The sequence below is a fragment of the Aptenodytes patagonicus genome, chromosome 1, assembly GCF_965638725.1.
Source record: "Aptenodytes patagonicus chromosome 1, bAptPat1.pri.cur, whole genome shotgun sequence".
NCBI classification, from domain to species: domain Eukaryota; kingdom Metazoa; phylum Chordata; class Aves; order Sphenisciformes; family Spheniscidae; genus Aptenodytes; species Aptenodytes patagonicus.
The window spans coordinates 209363994-209382763 of NC_134949.1; the positions used below are offsets into that span (position 1 = coordinate 209363994).

Genomic DNA, 18770 nt, shown 5'->3' on the forward strand with positions numbered 1-18770 from the left:
TCCCTTTCCTAAGTGCCATTTAAAATTCACATACAGAGTGCGTGCTCTGTCAGTTAAGTTTCATTTTCCGAGACCAAATTGCTGTACCCCTGGATGAGAGTTCTTCCCCACAGAAAAGCCAGGATGCGCTTTTGATTCCAAGGATCAATGGAAATTTATGTCAGCTTCATGAAAACATAATACAAAAGACTCATCTTGCCACGTTGACATGAACTTATAAAACAAAGATACAGCATAGAAATTGTGGGAACACTGTACAAATGAAAACCAGTGAAATGCTAATTAGAACAGAAATTCTTCACTTACACTGCTGTAAAAATGCAAAAAGTGTCAACTAAGACAATGTGAGAGTATGCCAAATTTTATTCATATTTTTAAATATAAAGATGATTTGGGAAGGTTTATTAAATATACCAGTGAGACAGAATTATTTGAGTGGATTCTCCTATTCGTATTCATCGACTTTCCAATTACAGTAGGTCTTTTTATTTAAGAAGGAGCAATGTCTTCTGTAAAACTGCATGCAATCAGAATGAGATTTTTGTGCTCAAAATACACCTTCAATGTTTCCAACAGGTGTTTATTACAGATGCAGAATGACTGTTTGCTTTAGAGGCGTATCTGGTATGCTAAGCTTCATTGTATAGTCAGTCCATTTTATCAAGAAGTCTGAGCTACAAAAGCTAAATATTTTTTGTTGTTTTATACTATTAATGTTGTAAAAATAAAGTACCAACATAATTTCATTTACAACAGGAAAAAAAGCAGCCTTATTATACTTGGCTTAAAGTCCATATCTATATAAAGAACTGTCCATTTAACTAAGCTAAAAAAAACCAACCCCAAGAACCCTCAGTTCCTGAAACACGAGGTTCTCTGGTTTTCTTTTATATTTCCTGTAGCACTATCTTTAACGTATCACCCCCCCTTTTGAAATGCACTTTAGCTAGTTATTTCATCACTCCTGGTTTTTCGATCATCCATTCTACACGGTCATGTTACCATACAGAATTATTATATACAAGACTCCAGCTATTTAACGTGTACACAAAAGTGATGAATCTCAGGCTTTAAGAATATAATGCATCCAGTATGCCCGAGCACAGTCCTTGCAGGTCACAAGGAACATCAAAGCACTGGTTGGTGTTTTATACTGTATGGTGAACTTAAGTGGACAAAAAATGTTTTCTTGGTAACAGGTTATTGAAAAAAAACCCAAAACATCCACCGAATACCAATAAGTATAAGCCTTCACGGTTGCTCCTGATAGAAGTTTTAATTGTAAAATACCAATTTGAAATGTTAAGACACTTGCTGCATAAAAATAGGTTTCTTCTAAAAACATGCTGGATCCTTCCAAGTCACACCCAGGGTTTCCATCCAGGAAAGAGTCGGCTCAGATTTTTAGGGTCCATGGCCTGCTGTATGAGGAGGTTCACCTGCCCTCCCACACTGAGCACTGTTCCCTCCTCAACACCTTTCAGCTTCTCCTGAAGTCTCATCAGAACACGCTCAGCCACTTTGTTAAAACTCTGGTCATCACTGCTGGCAGAATAAAAAAAGAAAAACAGGTGCACTAGGTACGGATCCTGAACAGCATGAGCAACATTCAGTAAGAAAACCGTAAAGCAAGGCAACAGTGCAGTAGGCAGACAGCAAGAAAAAAATCTTGCACCTGGCTTTTCTTTTACATTCTTGTGGATCAGTATTGAGTGTAGAGCTCATGTCAGCCTCATCCTCCGGTCTCTGCTGCAAATACAAAGCTTTCAAGGGGTTCATGGTCCAGTCGAAAAGAGGATCATACAGCAGCACCTACACAGTAAATAAACCTCTATTTAAGTTAAACTGTTAATGACAGCTAGTCCAGTGCCCTAGCAGGAAGAGAAACACTCAGTTGGTAATGCTCATGCTAACCACCACATTAGGACCCCCCTTTTTTTTTTTAAATCCAATGGAATTGGGCTAAATTGCTTAGTAGACAATCCAGCAATAAAACTGCACTTGGTCATTTGCAGGTATTGGCGTTGTTCGTACTTGACTCAGTTTTGCCACTCAGTACCATCTCAGCAATGAAGAGGTCATTTTTTAATACACTTCTAAGCACATCATTATTTTTTAATGCATAGTATAAGCTGCTTTGAAAAGTCAGTTTAATTCTCATCTTTGTGACTTACGCAAAGAGGATTTAATTCAAATGACACTACTCATGCTAGGAATGATGCACTATGGCTAGACGCATTTAGATGCTGAAGAGGGAAAACTGCATATGCCTAAAACGAGTAGTTCCCATATAAAATGCAAACTGGTCTTGATTTTATGGAAGATTACATGAATTAAATCTGACCAACACTGCTAAATTAAAATTGAACAAAAAACCCCTACATGAATATCTGGTATAGTAGTGCATACAAAGACAAAGACAAGAAACTGAAGATATTCTGGCAGGTTACTATCAGAAAGAATGAAAAAATGCTTACCTCTACAATAGTCAGCAAAGCTTCTTGAGAATTTCTCATAACAGCCATTGTTTTCTCACAGCATCTAGAAAATATTTTACTGTATTTTTAGTTTCTTTTTAGTAAAATGGAATGGTATTTTCATCATTTAAATAATGGATATGTGTACCCTTCTTAAAGGTTAATTTCTAACAAATGAGCAACCTCTCTGATGTTTCCATTTTGGAAAAAAAAATGGAGAAATTTGGAAATATAAGATGAGAAGGAGACTGGGTAGTTCACTCATTATATTCCCTACAAGGAAGAGATTACCTGTTTCACTGTCTGAAATGTTTCCATACATAGAATTAACCACTGAGTTAACACCGATCGTTGAGGTATGCCACGATGGCAAAATTGCTTGGCTGGATGAAAACGTGTGTGCCAGAGGTGCTCGGCACCACGTCGGAGTATCTTGGTAGGGTTCCTTAACATGAAATGAGCAGATCCAGTAGCCAGAGACATGAAGCTATTTCTGAAATCTCTCCAGTGAGTTTAGATGCAGAAATGGCTACCTACATTCACTCCCAAGTAAACTAAGCTTGTGGAAGGAATACAAAACTTTTCTTATGGGACAGGCACTCCAGTGAAAGAGGGATTAGGCCTCCTGTCTACTTCAGCATGAGAACACACACAACAAAGCTAACTGACTATGTTCACACCCAATCCTTGCTCATGCACTCACACCTGCACTGCCAATTACAAGTCAGCCTGGCTGAGGCAGAAACAGTATTGCACCAGTGCCTTTTATACTGTATTTACTTCAGCTGGAGCCAAACAATTCACGTTTTTCTGTATCATGGGACAAAAGTTTCAGAAGTAACACAAAACTGTGAATTTGACAGCATCACGTTTAGTTAGAAGTGGCAGTGCCTGTTCCTTCACAGGACAAAGGTATATTAGGAACTACTTATTAATGGTAATTGCTACCTTACAAAGAAAACACGCTATGTACTTTTTTAAAGACATAAAATTTTGGGTTTGCAAGCACTACGTTCACGAACATCATGAAAGTCTTGAATGAGAGAAATGTCCTGCTTTTTAGGGCTCTCTTGGGTCCGTCACAGGAGATAGGATGGAGGTTGACAGAAACTCAGCCTTTTGGGATTTTTCTGTTTTGCAGCTCAAATCTATTGTGGGAGTTATATTTTGCGCTTGCAAAGCGGTATCAAATACATGATCCAAAAGAGGAAAAAGACTGCAAATTACTTACATAAAACTGAACAGAAATAAGAGACAGAACAAAATGGTTCAAAGAAACTTAATAGCTCCGAATATATAGTATAGCTCTGAAAGAAATACATAGTTCTGAAGGAAAAAAATCCAGCAGTCTAAATGAAGGGATGAAACTTAGCTGTGGAGTCTTTGGAAGCACTGAGCCATTCCTGAATTCCACAAGAGGGTGACAATAACCCATTAGTTAGTGAAGAATATGAAGCTGAACAACAATAATGAACTTGTAATTGGTTATATAAATAAGAGCGTGTGAGTTAGAGGACAGCATTTACGTTTGGATATTATCAGCAGAGATCTGAGTCTCCTCTCAAGCACCAGAACTATTTAACATGTAACAATCACAATGCCAGAAGTACTCTGCTGCCTCTTTACCCCTATGCAGTACAGGAGCACTTACCTTCTGAAGACTCCTTCCACGCCAGTGATACCCATTCCGTCCACAATGTCCCTGGTTAATCTAAACGGAACAGTCTCTGGTGTGGGAAGGATTTTACCTTGCTCAAAAGCAACCCCTAAATGAAAGGATAATAAATGTTTTAAAAAATGTTAAAGTAAAGAAAAATTAAGGTTCTCTTGCCTGTCCCACTTACCCAGATCTATATGCACTAGTTCTGCCGTTTGTTCATCTATCAAGATATTCTGAACATGTCTGTCTCCAAGTCCAAGAATGTAGCCAACTAAAAGAAAAAGGTAAGTGCTGAAACTGTATTTACATGCCATAAAAACCAGGGAAAATTTAACAAAGAGAAAATTATCAGAAGCAGTGTAACACATGAACAAATTAAAAGTGAGAATCTTTCTTCCCCCATGTATACATATTACTCCAGTAAAGAGCAAATGTCATTCTGCAAATCCAAAAAGAAGAGGTTATCTGAATGCAACTGCAAAAAGGTTATTCTTATACATTCTTATTATGTGTATTGTTTTATCTACTCCACAGACTTCTTGCCCATTTCTCTCTGTAGATAGGTTAACCAAACAATTTCACAGCTTTCAAAAAAAAAAAAAAAGCAATTGCACAATAAAATTAGGGTTTGTTATTATTACTATTTTTAAGAAAACCTTTTAACTCACAGTATCATATAATCCAGAAAACATATGGACATAATTCAGTCCGTAATTCAGTTGGGGCAGCTCAACTATACATAAATAGTTCGAGTGATTCTTGTCTAAGTCAGTTTTAAAAATCTCCAGTGATATAAATTATAAGATCTTTCATGTAAGCCTATTTCAGTGCTTTACTGTCCTTAAATGTAGAAACCCTCCATCTCTCTTGCTGCAATTTATGCCTGTTACTGTTTTTCTATTAGCTGATGGACATGGGTAGCAGTAGTATTTCCTACAAAAATCTTTCATCTGAATTCTGCTAAATTGTAGATTTACTTCTTTTTTTTTTCAGCAAAAAAGGGGGTGTATAAGCAACATGCTAACATCTAAAATAGGATCTACTGCAATGTACACAATCTACTATCAAATGTCTTCCAGAGACTCAATACAGAACTGCGTCATCCAATGGAAATCCACAATCCAAGTACATATATTTCCTTATTAAGACAGAAAAATCAAAGGAAAAATGCCAAAGCTTAAAAAAACCACATTTCAGCCATGGCTAATGATGCCAGTACAAATATAGTAAAAGATTAAGCTTTTCAAGTCAGTTAAAACATTTGAGGCTACAGATGTAGCCTCTACTCGGCACTGGTGAGGCCGCACCTCGAATACCGTGTTCAGTTTTGGGCCCCTCACTACAAGAAGGACGTTGAGGTGCTGGAGCGTGTCCAGAGAAGGGCAACGAGGCTGGTGAGGGGTCTGGAGAACAAGTCTTATGAGGAGCGGCTGAGGGAACTGGGGTTGTTTAGCCTGGAGAAAAGGAGGCTGAGGGGAGACCTCATCGCGCTCTACAACTCCCTGAAAGGAGGTTGTAGCGAGGTGGGTGTTGGTCTCTTCTCCCAAGTAACAAGCGATAGGACAAGAGGAAATGGCCTCAAGTTGCGCCAGGGGAGGTTTAGATTGGACATGAGGAAAAATTTCTTTACTGAAAGAGTGGTGAAACATTGGAACAGGCTGCCCAGGGAAGTGGTTGAGTCCCCATCCCTGGAAGTATTTAAAAGACATGTAGATGAGGCACTTAGGGACATGGTTTAGTGGGCATGGTGGTGTTGGGTTGACGGTTGGACTTGATGATCTTAGAGGTCTTTTCCAACCTTAATGATTCTATGATTCTATGAAATGAATAAACGTTAAATCAAAACAACAGGATTAGTCAAGGTAGAAACTTTAAAAAAAATACCAGAACCTAAAAATACAAACCATTATATAAAACAAAGAAACACAGAATCTCATTATGTCTTTCTATTGCAGAAAGGAGTGACGAGGGGAACGAATCAGAAATCTTAATTACAAAAATAATGCTGGTGTTCTTGCTGGCATTTTTTACCTCCTACTCCCCCTTTTCTGACATGTGACAAAAGCAGAACAGCCATTACCTCTGAAATGGTATAAACTCCTTGTTTACATAATCTAAAAGCCAATGTTAATAATCCAATATAATACCTATAGAAGATGTAGCCACACTGCGAGTGTACGCCAATCGTTTTTCAAACCACACAGCTGGATCCAGGAATTTTTCCATGCAGAAATAACGAAACACAGGCTGAAAGTTCTCGCAGACTTTCATGAAGATGTTGCATTTCTCTTCAGAATGTTTCTTTTGTGCATCCTTTAAACAAGTAAGAAATGTTTTCCCAGTGACTGACTACTTTGAAAGGAAATTACCTCTTGCTTTGAAAGGAATACATTCCTCCTTCCTACCCTCTCCCCTCCATCAAATGCTGTTCTCACTCTTTTCTCTCTCTGAGCTATGAATTAATGTCTCTCTTACAGCAATCATTAATGCACCTATCTATCTTACTAAACAATTATATTTTCATACACAACTCATGGGCTATGTGTAAAAAACACACTCCCATTTCTTTGGCTCAGCAAGCGTACCTATTTTACATGCATGTACAGGTACATGCATCTTGTTGGGAGATAACTCCTCTTGCCCTCTGTACTGGTACCTTTGCATATCTGATGGCTCATGTCACTGTGAGAAAGTCATTCTCACTCATTCACATGCAAAAGCTGCACAAAGCCAAAATTAAATATACTTTCATCCTGTTAGTACTATGCAGATTTAAAAGGAAATAATTTCTTGCACAATCATGGTGGTATAAAGTAAAATTTGCAACTTTCTAAATGTATGGTGAGGTGGTTTGTGTAACTAAACTAAAGCAGATGAATCCATCTAGCAGCTAGCTACCATCAGAAGAAAGAACCTTCCCCTACTTGTAGCTACTGAACCAGGTCTTTTTCTGCCAGTTTACATAAGGTTAGTCTTCTTTGGGCTTAGCTCCCTGAACTGACTCACTGTGGGGGGTGGAGGGTACATGGCTGTCATGGTGGAGGAGAAGCCAGACCCCTTCACACTGTCTAAGAGCAATTAAGACATTACATTAATCTCAGCTGCATTCTAAAACCGTATTTTTGTTTTCAAGGACTAGTATTTAGAATTTTGGTTTATTCATGAAAATAAAATGATTTTCTAATGCAACGAGAAACATGACAAATATAAACTAAATCTGTAAGATAACTTCATACTGACTCTGTTGGGTCTCTGTAACGATCATTTTGGAATTCCAATAGATTTATATTCTAGAAAAGAGTTCACAGACTTCTTGGAGATTCAGCTGTATTCAAATCTTTCCTGCAACAGTCATTCATTTAGCAATTTTTCATTTTGTAAAAACTCTTCCCAGGCTGCATTCAGATTAGTCTGAAGCACTGTTAATTCCATGCCACTGGTCATATTCATTATTATATACTAAAAGCATAATATATAATTCTCCGCAAATCTGTAAAAAACCCCAACCCTCTGTGTAAAAGAATATAAGCCAGATATTTTCCTTTAATTATTTTGACTCACCATCATTATTTTCTGACACTGATAACTGGAGTAATCTTTTGGCCTGTATCTCTTGTGAGCTCCCTCTTCGACATTCACAAGAAACTCCCCAATGGGAGTTGTTCCCGAGCACCACTCAAGAACACCACTTCTCTGAGAAAGGGGAACCACCTGTAAAAACAAAACCACTGCTGCATGGGGGAGGGTTATACACACACAACTATGAATATGCACGCTGCAGAGCATGGGTGCGTATTTGTGTTTGTTTAAAAAGACCAAACCATACAGCTGACCACAATATATGTTCTAAATACACATGTATACATACATAAAGTACACTCAAGGTTTTTCTATATTTTATCAAATACTTGCAAATTTCTTCCTAGCCCAGAGAACCTTCCACTAGGTACTTCAGTACAGCTTAATGATTATACTCAATCTGCACATTTGCGTCAGTATTCTGGATGACCTGCGATTGCCAACAGCTTGCTATGCTTGAATAGGATAATACAAGCATTGTGCAAATTGCACATAAAAAGTAAAATCTGGAACAAACACATGGTGGCTGTGTGAACATACTAGGCTTGTCTTAGTCTGCTTCCCATCCTAGGGAACAGTTTCTCACTTCGTAACTGTCTGCAATAGTTACCTCAGTTTCTGTAGCAGACAGAACTGGCCAGAATGAACGATCTCCTGTCCTCAGAGGAATAGCTACTGCCTGTTTCCTTCAATTTTCTTTTCTTACGAAAGTCTCTTTATCTCATAATGCAACGCCCATTCTCTTTTTCCCTGCTCTCATTCATTTTCACACACATAAAAACCTGAGTCTTCATCGAAAATTATTCAAAAAATGTGACTCCAACTCCACCTGTGAATTCTTAAAACTATGTTAGCAACTCAGATAAGCTCCTTTAGAGATTCTGGAGTGCACATTTCTCATTTGTCAAGGACAAGAACTTTTACTAAGAGAGTAGTTATTCAGAGGTCACCTTCATAGCTACTGTTATAAACCAAAGCACTTAAAAAGGAAGGAGGAGGGGAAAGTTCCTGTTCAAATACATTTTCTGCATTCACAATAAGAATTTATTCCTGTATTCCCAATTCCAACAAAAACAGTTCTGCAATTCAGATTCTGTATGAACAGACCCTAGATGGGACTTCTGGATTCAATTGTGAGGAATACTGCAAGACTAAAATTAATTATTAATTAAGGAATATCGCAAGACTAAAATTAATGAGAATTCATAAACAAACTTGTATGCTCAAGTTTAACGACTAGCAACTTACAATTCAAGGACAGTGCATGACTTAATTTCTTTTCAATTATAAGTTCATCTAAAGAAAGCTTTGAAGAGTATTTAAATATGTATTTGGCATCAGAATTTTTTTTGAAGGATTTTGAAAAAAATTAAATTGTAATAATTGTTGTAATTGTAGTAATTAAACTGTATTAATTGTTTATTCCGTACCTTAAGGAACAGTGACTATTTTAATAACACATAAATAAATACACTTTTATATTGTCTTTGGGTTAAAAAGAGGAGAATGGGGAAATAATGCTTTATTGGTAGCATTTATTCCTCTGCTGCAGCGGCTGTTCAGGGTTACCTTGTATCTTCGGATAGTTAATTTTCTCTTTCGTGTTTCAGTGTTTTGCTGGAGCAATGTATTGCACATCTGGAAAACCTGTTGCATAACAGCATCTTGTCTCAGGTCATCACGCCCCTTTAGCATAAACAGAAGAAGCAGTTAAAGAACACTTTTCAGCATCCGACTTCTTGTTCAGCAACTTTAAAAAATTATTTTAAAAAATTCACAAAGCACAAGTTACTTTTCCACAATAATCACCTGTAATAAAAAGTAAATTAACAATTGTTTTTTCTCTGTATTTGGTTATCTAATAGTGCTCAGCTGCTTAAGCAGAACCATCATTAACTTAAATCATCACCTTTTTGTTCTTTTTTTGACAAATGTTATTTGATTAAGGTTTCAATCAACCTACGTGCCTTATTGGTACCCTTTTAAAAAACAGATGTTTCATTCACCGTATTCAGCAATCCAGCACACAGCTGAAGCAGCATCAGTTGGTACTGCAATTCTGATTATTGGATGCTGATCTAGTGATTCATGCTTCTCTTTAAAACTTTCAGAACTACCCCATACCTAACAGCAAACCAGAATTCTCCCAGCAGCTGCTGAATGTTTACTTTCAAAGACAGACAGAATGAAATCAATTGAGTTCGAAGAGAAATAATTTTTTTGAGAGATTTTTGTTTCTAAGTGCATGTTTTTGTCTCTGAACTGTAATTCTTTTTATACGGGGAAGAAAGAAAAAAAGGAGGTATTTAACACCAAATTTTGATGGCTTTTATTTGCTGTACACTCCAGGTCACTAGTTGAGACATGACAACAAGTTGCAGGTCTGGTAGTTGTCAGGGAAGCTAGTGTATATTACATGCACTGTTGAAAAATAATTACAAAAATAGTTAATATTATTACTTATTATATTACTATTTATATTATATTATTATAATATTACTTATTATTACTTTGTAATTTCCTTTATTAAAGCATTCCTGAACTGGGAAAACTGACACTGAACTGTGAAAAGTCTGCTCATTGTACAGAAGTGATACCTGAGAAAACTGACACGAGAACTTAAAAAAACTTCCAACATGCCAAGTCTCTGAGACGTCATTACAACTGACAGAACCTACCTTAACCAGCTGCCTCCTTTCTTTACCATCTGATCCTACACAATCTATTATTTTAGGCAGATTCAGGCCTCCTGCTAACCGAAATTCTGGCTTAAAAGATCTTATTGTCACCAAATTTTCATATCGTCCCGTGGGATCCACCTGAAATTATAAATTAGTTTAAAATTAATATAAATATTACCGCCATTTCACTCAGAGAAAGTAGTAATGAGTTGTTTGCAAACCTCATTAGCAGACTATATGCTAAATATTAGTATGAGCATTCCATCATCTACAAGGGTAATATCCACAAAGGCTACAAAAATATGCTGAGCAAAGGAGTGAGTTTGATTCCTCCTTGTTCACCTCATTGGTAGAGGGGACCTGGTGCTGCAGACTTCCACTAAACAAGATCTGTCACAATTTCAGCCTGTCCCAACTAGCGTTCTCTCAAGAAAACGTTCATGTACAGTTGGGGGGCATTAGGCTTACATTAGGCTGCAAATGGACCCAATCTACAATCCTAAAACTGCTGCAATCTACAGGATCTGTATCTTCAGCCATCCTCCATATCCTCATGCTACAAAGCAACCCCACTCAGTTAGCTGTAAGGAAATAGCGCTCCAGCTGTTTACATCGCAGACCTCCAACTATTTCAGATAGTTTGTACTGGAGAAGAAGAAAGGCAAAGACAATCGAGTTGTACAAAGGAGCAACACCTGGGGCCAACAGAAGCCCTACAAACAAATGCTATTTAGCATGGGTGGCAATTTCTGGCCTCTGAAGTCAAACGGCATAATGTCCCTTGGCTTTTTTTATTTAGCTTTATAGACATAGCCTGAGGAACTTCAACAGAGGGAAGTTTGGCTTTATAACATGTAAATTTTAGGCGGCTGGCCCAAAAAGCAACTCTACACTCCTGAAACCGGTAAGTTTCCTAGGTAGAGCATGCGGCATCTAAGAATGAATGCCTATGCATCCATCCAATCAACCACTTATGCTAATGGGAATGGATCATTCACCATTACTGAATGGTAAAAACATGTAAGCTGGCCATTTAGGAACAGCCGAAGAGGCATACCTATTAATTCTCACAACTTTCTGGACATTAAGTGCCTCCCTGAAACTCTGAGCTAGCACCTACAAAATAAGATCCTCTCTGTGATTTAGGTAGCTCATCACCCCTTTTGACAATGGAAGACTAGTCAGTGGTAACAGTGGCAAAGCCATCTTCATACAATATGCCACTATCCAGCAAATATAAGACTTGGGGTTGAGGTCCTCTAAAGCCTAAGGGAAGTATCTCATGCTGCATCTCCCACCTGACAGGAAAGTACCCCTGGTAGGCTGACCTGTAAAGAACATGGGAATTTGATGAAGAGATATATGCCCTGACTGCCATTACAAAAATTCGAAGTTGATTCTAAGATATGATATTATAGTGTATATTTATTTCAACTTCAGTCACCTTAATTTCCATGGTAGGAACAACAACATCCTCCAAGTTCTTCAGTTTAATAATTGGCTGGTCAGCTGGAATACTTATTCCTTCTGTAACTAAAAGGAATTCATATTTTTAAATTCAGAACTATAAACATACATCAAGTTCACAAAAAACAGCTTACATTGCTTTTGGGACCCAAAAACCTCACTGCATGCTTCTGTCGAGCTGATGATGACCACCACAGCACAACTGGAGTTTTCTGGAGTTTCATACTCAGAAAGTCTGAACCTTACAGTGCAAGTAATTACTATGACTTTTAATCCAGACTCAGTTCTACATTTATCAAAAATAGGACACAGTGCTAGCACAGTATCTCCTTTAACTAAATATCAATATTTAGAAATAAACTTTTTAATCCAAGAAAATAAAATATATCTTCACTATTGACAACAAAAATAATTTTTCCAAGACTTACTTCTTTGAGATTTCCATGGAGTAGCATCTACATTTGCTAATGTGATGTAAGCATCACAAAGTGCTTCAATGTCTCTAACCATACGAGCTCTCCTTTTTCTTACGATATTGATTATATTCCTAGCAGCCTCCATTCTGTCCTAAAAACCCCCAACGGAATACAAATATCAGATATTGCAAACTACACCTTGTAAGATTAAAGATGCATCATAACATGCAGTCAAATAAGTACAATTGAGATACATCCTACGAAAACAGAGAAAATTGCAATAATGGACAGCCCTTTGTGATACGAGCAGAAGTAATTTGAAGAAAAGTTCTGTGTTGTCTAATCTGAGATAATGAATAAAGTAAAATATTATCAGGGATGGAGAGGGAGCAAATCTGTCCAGGCAAAGTGCAAAAAACCTGCAAAAATTCTTCAGAAAAAGGGACAGGCAGTTTTGGATGTTCTCCCACCACCTTCCTACTTCTGTTATTTCCTTCCAACTGAAGAAAAAGCCTGTATGCAAAAGGCAAAAATCTGACCATGCATCCCTTCTGTGCCTAACTCTGAGAGACTCAGCTGAGTTTAGCATAATCCTACTCCTAAGGGTGGGACCACAAAAGAACCACAAATCTGAGAGAAAAGCGAAAAAAAGCCACATAAAAATGTGGTGAAAAGTTGTATCAGTGTGGGGGGTAAGAGGGTAATGACAAAGCACCATGCCAGGCCTCTAGTGACAGGGGAAAGAAGGGGCATTAATCTAGGTAAGAGATGATTCCAAAGACAGGTTCCAACAAAAATTAAGCAATAACAACATTAACGTGAAGCCACAGTTCCGTATTACCCATCATCGTGGCTTTTACCATATAAAGGTCATATAAAGGAACAAAAGATATACTGCACAAGGCTAAATACTTAGATAGAACAGATGTTACCACTCAAAGCAGAAAAAATACTCGATTCAGTATGCACTTTTGACAATAAACCCACTCAAATCTTTGTGGCATCTAAAATGCCTTTTACAGAATCACACATCAAGGACATTTATCACAAAACTCTTCGCAATAATTGGGGCTATTTGTTGCAGGAAACATTAACCATGTTTTGTTCAACCCCATAATTACTTCTTTCAATAATAATTATCAATGTATGCACAAAAGGAGTTTTTTTAATTATTAGAAGTACTTTTTTCCTCCTACTCTTTCTTAACAAAAGTCAGCTGATGAGCTCTACACTAAAATACCCCTTGACATAATTTTTTTTTCATTTTTTAACAAAATGGAAGGACTGAACGTGGTTAATAGAATAGAACTTTGTGTAGTCACCACATCAAGCTGGGAGATTTCTTTCGGTGCATTTTTAATTAACTTATTTCTTCTTTTTGCATCTGGTTTTGTGAGGAGTTCATCTTTGTTAGCATTTGCCAAAGCTAATATTATAAACAAAGTATGATGTGGATGATCCAGTGAAATTCTAGACATTAGCTGTCAAGAAAACCAAAAAGATCCCATTATTGAAAACTGTACAGAGGAAAAAAATTACTTAATTAACATTATTAATTCTTTTGACCTTCTAAGGTTCCTAATAAGAAATAAAAAGTAATACTTAGATGGTATTTCCACAACTAAAATACATTCAAAGTATATTCCTATACCTGCATAAGACTATTCTTATACAACAAGAAAATCAATTAAGTAGCAAGGAAAAAAGTCCCCAATCCTCTCCCGCTCTTCCCCCACTATACTGATTTTGCATCACTCATTTTTAATACATCTTTATCACCTACATAACTCATTTAGCTGTAACTGCACAAAGGAAAATACATATTGTTTAGAAGTATGCAATACTAAGCCAATCAAGGTATCTTTAGACACGAAAAGCACAAATTACATTATTCAGAACTTCATGAAATCCTAAACCACCCATCATCTTGGTTCCCATCCGAGCTGCCAGCTGGTACATCAGAGGCAAAAACTTGTATGAAGGGATTTTCTCTGCATTTTTCTGTAGTAGAGAAAATTCAGTTAGAAAGCTGTACTAAACACCACAAAAAATTGTAATCATAAAATACCAGGTAAGGGCTAGCAATTTTGGTTTTGCTTTTTTTTTGTTTTTTAAAACTGAGAGCAGTCATTGCTGTGTGATCAAATGGCAGTCCAGTGAGTATTACATCATCTTGGTCCATGTCTCCTGAATGCTACAAGTCCTTCATAAGATAACTACTATTTTCTATTCTATTAGAGCAGAGCTTAGAAATATTGATTCAGAATTCATTTCTAGATTCTTTGTGGCAAGAGACAATCCTAATTAAAAAAAATAATAATCTAGTTTAAGACAAGAAACAATTGTGTGTTAAAAATATGAATAAAAGAACACTTCTCTATTTTTCAAAGTTACTTATAATGCAAAGCAAAGAATTAAATTATACAGATCTCTGTTATAAACAGATCATTCAGGTAAGAATTAACACATTTCCTGCATGATCCTAGAAACGATAGAACCAGCCTGAGAATGAGAACTTTACTGGTCCCTGGCTACTGTGTTATAGAGACAATCTGAAAGCACATCCTTTCACCTAAAAGTATATATAATATAAACTAGAATAATGTACTAAAGGATGTTGAAGATGGGTAGTATCCAAGGTATGTAAAGAACAAGGTGACAACAGTGAAAGATCATCAGATATGCTTAATCATACAGACTTGTCAAATTAAACTGCTAAATTAAATTAAGTTAAATTAAAACGCATTGAGAATTACAGCTCTCACTGATGAAAAACTAACTGATGAGCAATGATGACTGAAAAAAGTGAATTTTGAGGGAAAAGTTAAGGAGATAATAGGAAAGCATACTGCACAGCACTATAATTCATCTTCTAGAAACACAGGAGGAGAAGTAGAAGAAAGATGGATAATTTAATGTCAAAGCATAATAAGAAAAAGCAACAGCAGACACATACCTTCATCATTTCATTGACTCTATCAACTCCAGAATTTTCAAGCCACAGGGAACAGAGTCGGAAGATCCACATGTCATGCTCTTCTCCACTTAGTAAACAGCTGATGTAGTTCTCCACTGCTTTACACAAGAAACGTTTACGATCCTCAGTTAGGGCGTGTATGGCACATTCATCCAGTTCAAGTTCTCGCTGAACCTTCACTGTATATCTATGTGAACAGACATTTTTAAACAACAAATTATCTCTCAATGAACTTACAGGCAAGGCTGTCCCTACTTCTCTTGCTTACTTAATTTAACATTTTTTTACTTGTTTTGTATGTACAAGCACAGTAAAATAAAAAACTGAGAAACCAAATTGTGGGAGCTATTTCTTTGGTGTATGTCCACAGAGACCCCCCACTCTAAGTAAATTTTCAGTTAGTGTCTTTTTTCTTTTTTTATGGTTTAATCTCAATACTGGTGTAAATGTGAGTATCCAGTACAGATCATTGTGTAAGAACTTCAGTTTCCAACTGCTGAAGTTCAAATTTTTCTGCAATTGCTCTTACTAAATCTTTAAGAGTTCTGTATTAAGATGAATTCTACACTTTCACCAAATGTGTGATAGATAAAAATCTCAAACATTTATTTTTTACTCTGTAACGTTTTCTCTGTCAAATAAACTAAACAGATCCAGGGAATAAATGTGAATTCTGGCCCATGATCATCCATACCGTTTAACCGTTGTAACACTCCTTGGCTTAGTTTTGGCCCATGCTATCTAGCACTCTCCTAGACCATGTTCAGGCACAGTTCAGAAACTATTTGCAACAAGCACTACAGATTTGGCCACTATTTTGTGAAGAGAAGGAAAAATTGAGCTGTAGAGATGTGACCCATGCTGCACCACTTGCCCAGAGGGACAGAGAATTAGTAAAGATGGAGCCTTTGATGGATCCATAGTAACCATCCCTCTATTTGAATGCTCACCTATTTGTCTGAACTCTGCACTCCCTTATGAGGCCAACCTCCTCCTTGGCCTTCTTCAGCAATGCCTGCTTATTTTCAAACTCTGAGGATTTCATGTAATTCTCAATTTGCTGGTACTGATTATCTGAGAAACGAGCCAAAGACAGGAAAGCCTTCATCTTTCCTTTCTTCAGCTCATCACTGCTGTCTCCACTGTGGCTTGCAGCAATTTCCACAGCCTAAAAGGGAAATTACAATAATGATGGTAAGACTGATAATCATATTAATAGTGCTGCATAATACTTGATTAAACTCTGTTATCACAGAAAAACAGAATGGTTGAGGTTGGAAGGGACCTCTGGAAGTCATCTTGTCCAACCCCCCTGCTCAAGCAGGGTCATCTGCTCGAACAGGTTATTTAAAGTTGCCTATGATGGAATATATATGCATACAGACTAAAACCCACCAGGCTGAATATTCTTCTCCTAAGTGAATTTGATCTTTGAGGAGTGTTTCAGTGCAAACAGTCAAAAAGATTATCCTGTATGAAACAGCTTTAATAACCATACAGGAGTCTCCTGTATGGTTATTAAAACCAAAAAAAATTTTTTTTTTTAATATTTAAAACTTCATGTAAAGCATGAAGTTTTACAATAGTTTTACACCCTTATATCATAAGATGGTGAGAAAAAAATAGAAGACAGTCCAAAAAGTGCCAAAAAGAGAAGGAAATTATATGTGAAAGTTTAATCATCAGAGTGAAGAAACCATGTAGAGAGTTAACAGAGAAAAGCAACTATGTAGAGTTTCACAAATTAGGATGAAATAAAGAAATGCAGAGTAGGCAAATATTAACAAAAATGTTTCTACTACTAAGAGTTTAAAAAAAATTACAGTACTTTGAAACACTAGTACAAGACTTTCCAGCACCTGGAAAGAGACTGTTGCGAATACAATCCCCATACTGAAAACATGTTAAGTGAATGATCTGTCCTGAGAAGGAGAGGATGGGGTGACATAGGAAAGGGAAACAGGACTAGCAGTCATTATCACTGAACTTTTAAGCCAATATTACACAGAAGTTTCACTATGAATTCTTTAAAGCCATATTCTGAATATTTTATAAGATCACAATTTTATACAACGCTATGTGAAATGATAATATTTTTATAAGAATCCATATTTTCAATCCAGAAAAATAGAGGCTGCATTGTAAAATTTACTTGACATTTTAACAACATATTTTAGCACAGCATTATCTCAAAGACTGCACATTTCAAAGACTGGATGCACCTTTTCTAAGTATTTCTGCATGATGACTGTAGGGTTTTCCAAGCATGTTTCTGCTAACCAGGTTCCGCATAGCCGCAGACACTCTGTATACACCAATTTCAGATGAGGATCATTCTCAACCTTTGAGAAAGCAAGTTTTTGGGGAAAAAAGAAAAAAGAGGAAGGCACCAAATAAAAATACTTTTTACATATGAGGTAGGCAATTTATAAAGCTTTTAAATCCTGAATATAATTCAATCACTCGGGCCTATTACATGTAATGTATCTACAGAGTCATTTACCATCCACATCTACAGTAGTCAATAACCTTATATCACATTCACATTCTATAGTAAAGGAGAGCACATTATTTTTAAATACCTGACAGTTTGAACAATGAAAAACAGAATAAACCAATGACAAAATGTAATAAAAATTACATAAATTCACAGCATGTTTCCAGAATTGTATTTTCTGACATCCCCATTTAGTCTGAAGTACCATAGTACACTCTGTAGGAAACATTCAGGAATTGCAATAACTGTGTGATCATTAAATTTTTCAGACAGACCTCTACATGGAAACTTGGTTAAAAGTGCTCTGAGATGATGGAGCGGGTTTCCAAAGGACTTGCCTCCAGACTGGAAGCTCAGCTTTAACTGTATAGTAGGACAAGTTTCCAAAATACTTTTAGTATAGGGTACATATTAAAGACCACCTGATCAAGATGGCAACGCTGACTGTGAAATACTGAAGGATATCATAGGCTGTGAAAAGACAAAACCTCCTTTTGTGGACAGGGTAAACTTAACACTGGAAGGTGAGAGAACAACTGAATTTTTGGAGGCCCTCACCAACTGATTCATGGAGTAATCATGAAAATCAAAAGAGAAGCAGCAATTCTTGATTTTGCCTAGACATGCATGGAGAACTTCACCCAAAATTTTCCAGCTTTTCTGAAGTGTGATATTCCTTAATAATGTACATGGATTCAAAGCAAATGTTTATTACCCTCCAAAAAATACCCAAAGAGAGCCATCATAGCTAAAAACAAGGGTAAGGATGATGAAGGAATTTTTACCACATCAGTACTCAAAATGAAGTTTTGTCAAAGTGAAAAAGAAAATTTATTAAAAAAAAATCATAAAATATCCTGTCAAATAAAAAAATAAAACCCCACCATCAGGCTGTCCAAAAAACCCAAACAACTTGAAGAAGACTCAACAAATAATAAAAAAGCATTTTTTAAACATATTAGGAGCAGCTAGCCACCAGACAGTCCACTTGATAAAAAGACAAGAGAGTTATAAAA

General features: G+C 36.6%; 1 protein-coding gene across 3 annotated transcripts in view; it reads right to left on the bottom strand.

Moving 5' to 3' along the window:
* Positions 1 to 345: 345 nt before the first annotated feature.
* Positions 346 to 18770, bottom strand: part of ATM (ATM serine/threonine kinase) — an 81890-nt gene continuing 63465 nt past the window's right edge. For 2 of the 3 annotated variants that reach the window (XM_076328178.1, XM_076328176.1), the window contains 16 exons: positions 17480 to 17599; positions 16208 to 16425; positions 15237 to 15444; positions 14168 to 14281; positions 13603 to 13761; positions 12293 to 12431; positions 11842 to 11930; positions 10395 to 10535; positions 9286 to 9402; positions 7699 to 7848; positions 6285 to 6450; positions 4322 to 4408; positions 4129 to 4243; positions 2478 to 2541; positions 1676 to 1812; positions 346 to 1545 (listed from right to left, as the gene is read on the bottom strand). In XM_076328178.1, coding sequence (XP_076184293.1) covers positions 1362 to 1545; positions 1676 to 1812; positions 2478 to 2541; positions 4129 to 4243; positions 4322 to 4408; positions 6285 to 6450; positions 7699 to 7848; positions 9286 to 9402; positions 10395 to 10535; positions 11842 to 11930; positions 12293 to 12431; positions 13603 to 13761; positions 14168 to 14281; positions 15237 to 15444; positions 16208 to 16425; positions 17480 to 17599 — 2208 coding nt within the window. In that variant the 3' untranslated portion in view covers positions 346 to 1361. The remainder of the gene's footprint in view (positions 1546 to 1675; positions 1813 to 2477; positions 2542 to 4128; positions 4244 to 4321; positions 4409 to 6284; positions 6451 to 7698; positions 7849 to 9285; positions 9403 to 10394; positions 10536 to 11841; positions 11931 to 12292; positions 12432 to 13602; positions 13762 to 14167; positions 14282 to 15236; positions 15445 to 16207; positions 16426 to 17479; positions 17600 to 18770) is intronic. The other variant, XM_076328177.1, reaches the window with a different exon arrangement.